The sequence below is a fragment of the Vigna unguiculata genome, chromosome 10 (assembly GCF_037176805.1).
Source record: "Vigna unguiculata cultivar grain cowpea cultivar isolate G323 ecotype 2 chromosome 10, ASM3717680v1, whole genome shotgun sequence".
Lineage (NCBI taxonomy): Eukaryota > Viridiplantae > Streptophyta > Magnoliopsida > Fabales > Fabaceae > Vigna > Vigna unguiculata.
This window is the reverse complement of record NC_140801.1, coordinates 10,137,046-10,145,055: the sequence shown is the minus strand read 5'-3', so window position 1 is coordinate 10,145,055 and position 8,010 is coordinate 10,137,046. Positions and strand designations below refer to the sequence as shown.

The window sequence follows — 8,010 nt, the reverse complement described above, 5'->3', positions numbered from 1 at the left end:
CAATTTGCGAATCAATGTGTGCGTACTCCAATCGAAATCTCCTTGCCCTTGCTCACACTCCCACGTTAGTTCCTCTCCTTACTTTCCCTCTGTTTTCAATCCTAAACCCACCAAAACTTCTGTCCAAAGTTCTCCCACGTACCACCGCACCTCTCTTTTCACTAATTCCCTCTCTCTCTTGGCTTATGGGTAACCTATTCACTCATTTACTTTCCCCAAAACGAAAATTATTTAAAAAGGGTCTAATAACCATTGGGTGGATCATCCAATCTGATTTTTCAGTCCCTTAAACGAATAGGTTAAGCTGCCCCTTTCAAATTCCATGCAAAAATAAAATTTGGCAAAAAGAAATTATTTAGTCCTCACAAAGGTTTGAACCCACTCTCATGCACATACCAAACCAAGGCCACACCACTCAACCAACACATGTTTCATGATCAATCCCACAATTTTAAGGATCTATCATCATTCATACGCATTCAATATATAAACACACAAAAATGCATAATTTAAATAACACCCAAGTGGCACACATAGGACTTGAACCCAAGTCCTCACACACAATAAGGTACTCTCAACCACTTGAGCTAGTACTTTTCCACGTCATAGTTCTCCACATTTATTACTTTGAATATTCTCATTACCCGTCCTAATTAAATAATTAATTAAATAACTATTTAATTTTCCCGGGTCTTACGTTACACCCACCTTTTAATATTTTCGTCCTCGAAAATAAGACTTACCAGGAAATAGGTGCGGATAGGTTTGCTTCATGCGATCCTCCATCTCCCAGGTCATCTCCTGGGTAGTCTCATCCCACAGCACTTTCACAGTCTTAATTTCCTTCCCCCGCAGCTGCTTCACCTGTGAATCCAGAATTCGCACTGGCCCAGTGCTCACCGTCAAATCCTCCCGAATCTGAATATCATCGGACTCCAGTACGTGTGACGGGTCTGCAACATATTTCCTCAACTGGGAAACGTGGAACACGTTATGCAGATTCGTCAGATGTGGTGGTAAGGCGATCTCATACGCTGCAACTCCAATTCTCCTCAGAATCTGATAAGGCCCAACAAATCTCGGGGTTAGCTTCCTTGATTTGATGGCCCTTCCAATACCAGCCGTTGGTGTCACCCTAAGGAATACATGATCCCCAGCCTCGAACTCTAGAGGTCGCCTCCTTTTGTCTGCATAGGACTTTTGTCTGCTCTATGTAGCCCTCATTCTCTCCTGGATTGCCCTAACCTTCTCAGAGGTTTGTTGTAAAAACTCAGGACCCAACACCAATGATTCCCCATCCTGGTTCCAACACAGTGGCGTCCTACACCGCCGCCCATACAACGCCTTATATGGAGCCATACCGATGCTGGTGTGATAACTGTTGTTGTATGTGAACTCCACTAAGGGAAGCATCTCACTCCAACTACCCATGTGATCCAATACACAAGCCCTCAACAGATCTTCCAAGGACTGAATGGTACGCTCCGACTGCCCATCAGTCTGAGGGTGGTATGCAGAACTCATCCTCAACTGGGTCCCCAACGCTGCCTGTAATGACTGCCAAAAACGAGAAGTGAATCTCGGATCTCTATCTGACACTATACTGGCCGGCACACCATGCAACCTGACCACTTCTCTCACGTACAACTCAGCCAATCTGTCCATAGACCACTTTTGATTAATAGCAAGGAAGTGAGCACACTTTGTCAATCTGTCCACTATTACCCAGATTGAGTCGTGCCCCTTCACAGACTTCGGCAAGTGTGTGACGAAATCCATAGCTACACTGTCCCATTTCCATTGAGGAATATCCAATGACTCCAGTGTACCCCCCGGTCGCTGATGTTCAATCTTGGCCTTCTGACATACCAAGCACGATGCCACAAAGTCTGCAATGTCAGTCTTCATCCCGTTCCACCAGAAAGACTGTTTCAAGTTGTGATACATCTTAGTCATACCTGGATGTATGCTAAGACGACTTTTATGGCCCTCCTCTAGAATCTGTTTCCTCAACCTCCAATCTCCAGGCACACAGACCCGATCTCTGAACCTCAGGATACCATCTGTCCCAATCCGGTAGTCTTTCCCCTTCTCAGTCCCTATCCAGCTCGCAAATTGCTGTAACTCAGCATCATCCTTCTGTCGATCTCGGATAGCCCCCAATACATCACTAGTCAGTGTAAGCACTCCACATTTGATGCAATCCTCACTCAGCTGCATACCCAGATTCATATCCCGGAGCTTCTCAATTAACTCCAACTCCTTCACCATCATAGCTGAGATGTGCATCCGTTTCCGACTCAAGGCATCCGCAACCACATTAGCTTTACCAGGGTGGTAAAGCAACTCGAAATCGTAATCCTTGAGATATTCCATCCAGCGCCGTTGTCTCATATTTAGCTCCTTCTTATCGAACAGATATTTCAGGCTTTTGTGATCACTAAATACCTGAAATTGGGAGCCATACAAATAGTGTCTCCATGTTTTAAGAGCGAACACTACAGCAGCCAACTCTAGATCGTGGGTAGGGTAGTTTTTCTCGTGCACCTTCAACTGTCTAGAGGCATAAGCTACTGGCCTCTTCTCCTGCATTAGTACACAACCCAAACCCTGGTAGGATGCATCGCAGTATACCTCAAACATCTTGCTGGTATCTGGAATAATCAAAATCGGAGCGGTAGTCAACCTCCTTTTCATCTCTTCAAAGCATTCGTCGCATTTATCAGTCCATGAGAAGGGTTGATCCTTCCTAGTGAGTTGAGTTAATGGACTCACCATCTTAGAAAACCCTTCCACAAACCTCCTGTAATATCCAGCCAATCCCAAGAAACTTCTGACTTCTGTTACAGTTTGAGGTCTCTCCCATTTCAACACCGTCTCAATCTTACTCGGGTCCACTGATATACCACGTGAAGAAATTACGTGTCCCAAAAACTGCACCTCGTCCAACCAAAATTCACATTTGGACAGTTTACCGTACAGCTGATGTTCCCTCAATACCTCCAGCACAATTCTCAGATGATCAGCATGCTCCTCTCTAGTCTGTGAGTAGATGAGAATATCATCTATAAACGCTACCACAAATCTGTCCAGATACGGTCTGAAGATGCGGTTCATATAATCCATGAAGACAGCTGGGGCGTTTGTCACTCCAAAGGGCATCACGACATATTCGTAATGTCCATATCTCGATCTAAAGGCTGTCTTCTGGACATCCTCCGGCTTGACTAAGATCTGATGATAGCCAGACCTCAAATCAATCTTAGAGAATACTCCTGCCCCTCTGAGCTGATCAAGCAAATCATCGATTCTAGGCAGTGGGTACTTGTTCTTTATCGTCAATTTGTTCAACTGCCGATAATCGACACATAGTCGCGAACTACCGTCTTTCTTCTTCACTAATAACACCGGTGCTCCCCACGGTGAAGCGCTGGGTCAGATGAATTTCTTCTCTAGTAGGTCTTCTATCTGATTCTTCAATTCTGCTAATTCAGCCGGTGCCATTCTGTATGGCGCTGCCGACACTGGACCCGCTCCAGGGATTAGATCAATTGAGAAATCTATATCCCGGCTGGGTGGTAACTCGGGTATCTCGTCTGGAAATACATCAGCATATTCATCCACCACCGGTATCTTACTGATCTGCTCTTCTGCACTCATTTTCTTCTCTTGGGCCACTATCACAAAACACGTCGACCCTCTCTTCATCTCTTTCACTGCCTCTCCAGACGTTACCAACTCTATCCCTTCTGCTTCTGGGAACACAATTCTGCGCCGTCCACAATCAAGCACCACATGGTTGATAGACAGCCAGTCCATTCCCAGTATGACCTCCAATCCCTCCAAAGGAAAACAGACTAGATTCACCTTGAAGCGTCTGCCCTCCACCTCCATCAAGCATCCAACACAGGCTACGTTTGTTGAAACCTGTCCAGATGCGGGTGTCGAGACTATCAACTCGCATCCGAGGTCACGAGTGGACAACCCCAATTTCTTCACACAATCATGGGATATGAAGGAGTGCGAAGCTCCTGAATCAAATAACACTAACACACTGTTACCATAAAGTAAACAATGGTCCAGAATCAGATTACCTGACCGGGTGGCCTCTGTGCTGGTCATGGCAAAAACCCGGCCTGCGGCTCTCGGCCTGTCGGAAGAGGATGGCTGAGGTCGTGATGCTGGTGCAGTCTTCCTATTAGGACACCTATCGGCAAAGTGTCTTGGCTGATCACAGGCATAGCACTTACGAGTGCCCATGCCACTGCCTCCGCTGCGGGCGGGTATAGTACAATTTCGCTGCAGATGTTCACCCCCACAGTTATAGCACCTCGGTTTCCATGAAGACGCAACTGGTCTGCTATAGGGCTTCTTCTGAAGTCTGCCCTCAGCACTATTCCTCGGTGTACGGTTAACTAGGCTGGGTCCCCTCTCCAGCTGCTCCACACTCTTGGCCTGCTCCACCAAGATAGGAAACTCTCGCACCCTCAGTGGCACTATGAAACGCCTCAGTTCATGCTTGAGGCCGCCCTCAAACTTCCTACAGCGCCATTCCTCCGTCACCGTCTGGGAGTAGAATCTCGAGAGGTACTCAAACCTCTCCACATAGTCTTGCACGGATAGACTCCCTTGCTGTAGAGTGAGAAATTCTGCCTCGCGCTCATGTTTAGCGCTATCTGGGAAATATTTCTCCAGGAACCTCGTCCTGAAGTTAGCCCAAGTCACATCTTCAGCTCTATTTATCATCTGTTGCTGCATACTCATCCACCAATACTCGGCTTCAGTCACTAACAGGAAAGTGGCAAAATTCAGCTTCTACGCCTCTGTGCACTCTATCACTCTGAATATTTTCTCACATTCCCGCAGCCATGCGTCAGCCTCATCTGGGGTGGCTTTCCCAGTGAATTTAGCCGGCTTGTGACGCATAAAGTCTTCCATCGTCACTGGCCTGACGGGTGGAATCATAGCCCGCGGTGGTGCTGCCACAGGCTGCATAGCATCCACCATCCTGTGGATTGCGTTAGCAATCTCATCAGCGCCAGCGGTATTTCTACGTCTCCTGTTTGCCATTGCCTGTGCACGCCACATATTCAACTGTTAAAATCAAACAGCTAAAGATTAAATTATATTCTATCATGTTTAATATCTAGCACACATCAATCAATTTCACACAACAAACGTCAGCTCACTCCCCAGTTTGCCCCAAACGCATCAAAACATTTGCTCTGATACCAAATGTAACATCCCCAGGGATTATTACTTAAAAAAAATAAATATTTAAATAAATAGTTGCATTGATAATCATCTCGATAAAAATCCCAACGCGGGAAAATTTCAATTTATCAAGATAGCGCGCCAAAACTCATAACCAATTCATAAAATGTTACAAGTTCCCAAAATTTGCATTTAAAACATAAATTACAATTTAGTAAAACCCTAGCACTACTCCCATGCTAGCCCTCACTCCGCCATCTGAGCGTCCTCAGCACCACCTGTATCAACATCTGCTCCCGTGTAACGAATTACACGATCATCGCCACACACAAACAGAAAGGGTGAGCTGAGAAAATAAAATAACAAGCATGCATACACAAGATAGATCATTTACCCATCTTATTCATTATCTACAAATCTTGGCCAAGACCCTAACCCCAAGACTTAACAGTCTTCAAGTCATACAATTGGTTAGCCTTGGACTCGGGAATCTGATGCTCACACGAACCTGCCCGCTCGTGGTCCTGCCTCTACGAACCTCCCCGCTCGTAATCCTGCTCTACGGACCTACCCGCCCGTAGTCCAACACATGTGATCCACCAGCCCCCGTACCTCCCCGCACGTGGCATCTCTCAACGTGAGCACGGAACATACGAACCTCCCTGCTCGTATCCCCACGTGAGAGTAACTTGATATGAACCTCCACGCTCATATCATCACATGTCACACCATCCATGAACCTACCCGCTCATGGCACAGCATCTCCCGATCCAAGCAAAGCATCATTGTCAGTCAAAAACAACACACCAAGTAAAGAACAACAGTGTTTCCGCCTGGCCCGGCCCACACGCCACCAGGCGAAACTGTTCCAGACCGCCTGGCGGTATTCACCTCCCGCCAGGCTCCAGCGTCCTCCCAGACCCCACTGTTTTCTCGTCACCGCCTGGCAGAGCACACCGTGCCGCCAGGCGCCAAGCGATACAGGGACCCCTGACGCTAGTCTCATCGCCTGACGCACCTACCCGTGCCGCCAGGCGCCGTATCAGTAGCAGAACCCCTCTGGTTTTTTTTCTACTATGGTTAGTCTCACAACTATCCGAAGTATCAAGCACCTAATCTTTACCATGGCCAAACCTGCAATTCAAGTTTTCACAGTGACTGGACATTAACATATTAAAGCAACTTCTTTCATATCTACGAACACAGTCCAAAGCTCAACACCTTCTTTCACACTACCATGTACCCTACCCTGAAATAGCCAAAGCTTTACTCTCAGCATCATTAGAATACTTCCCCCATAATTCCTCATGCATAATCATTCCCTATCACATTTTTCTCTAGTGCCTATAACTCTAATTGCATGAGATTTATAACCTGACCAATGGTCATCCCCTAGTACATATATCCTCAATTGTTACCTAAACATCAATAAGTCATATTCAGTATCTATCCGATTACACATAAACGAACACTATGCTTCCAAAACAGAATCTCTTAACTAAAATTTTCCCTTTTCCCTTTCTTCCTTAGATAATCCATCTAACATCATAAGCTACCATCCTCACGATTATTCATCATGGTATTTCGTCCCTTTCCACATTACCAAATTATCGTAAACCTCACACACTCCAAATTCCCTTCAGTTTCTATTTCCAAAATCCCGCAAAACAGCCCCTGCCCGCGCTATCGCCTGGCGGCGCCTTGTTGGCCGCCAGGCGGATCATCAGTACCTGCATAAACTAGGCTTATTCATACCTACGACAGAGTCCATCCTCTTTCCAGTACTCATTCCCATTACTTATATTTTCCAAACTATAACAACACATATATAATTGACTAATTTCCTGCCCTTAACTCAATCCATATAGGCCGCTCGATCTTTAACCTCGGGAATAACCTAATTCAATTCATGCACGAGTATACCTAGGACTTTACCATTCCCCAAATTTCAACTGATTTCAAATCAACAAGGTATCCAATGAAAGCTATATGAATCAATTTCAGAACCCATAATGGTTCTCATACATACAGTATCACAAATCACGAAGATAGAACGCGAACAGTGTCGCGCCGCCTGGCAGAAATTCATCGCCGCCAGGCGGATCATGCCAAAACAAGAACAACACAACAAACCTGATGAGCCGCCTGGCGGTACGGGATGAACCGCCAGGCGGTTTCTGGAAAAATCCAGAAACCTCAATACAACAGTGCAGAATTGACGCAGTGATCATACAATGAGCAAAGACATCGCGTAGTTATTCAATTACAATTAAAAGGACAAGAAAAACAACTCCCCTAACCTGGAATTTGCTTCAATTTGCGAATCAATGTGTGCGTACTCCAATCGAAATCTCCTTGCCCTTGCTCACACTCCCACGTTAGTTCCTCTCCTTACTTTCCCTCTGTTTTCAATCCTAAACCCACCAAAACTTCTGTCCAAAGTTCTCCCACGTACCACCGCACCTCTCTTTTCACTAATTCCCTCTCTCTCTTGGCTTATGGGTAACCTATTCACTCATTTACTTTCCCCAAAACGAAAATTATTTAAAAAGGGTCTAATAACCATTGGGTGGATCATCCAATCTGATTTTTCAGTCCCTTAAACGAATAGGTTAAGCTGCCCCTTTCAAATTCCATGCAAAAATAAAATTTGGCAAAAAGAAATTATTTAGTCCTCACAAAGGTTTGAACCCACTCTCATGCACATACCAAACCAAGGCCACACCACTCAACCAACACATGTTTCATGATCAATCCCACAATTTTAAGGATCTATCATCATTCATACGCATTCAA

The 8,010-nt window shown here is 45.6% G+C and overlaps 1 protein-coding gene across 1 annotated transcript; it reads right to left on the bottom strand.

Moving 5' to 3' along the window:
* Positions 1 to 3,435: 3,435 nt before the first annotated feature.
* Positions 3,436 to 4,758, bottom strand: LOC146882120 (uncharacterized). The gene has a single exon (XM_085667287.1). It carries the CDS (start codon positions 4,756 to 4,758, stop codon positions 3,436 to 3,438), a length of 1,323 nt encoding a protein of 440 aa, XP_085523413.1.
* Between the last annotated feature and the right edge of the window lie 3,252 nt (positions 4,759 to 8,010).

Excerpts from the sequence above, each read along its gene's own strand:
- LOC146882120 (XM_085667287.1), bottom strand. The coding sequence starts at position 4,758 with ATGCAGCAACAGATGATAAATAGAGCTGAAGATGTGACTTGGGCTAAC.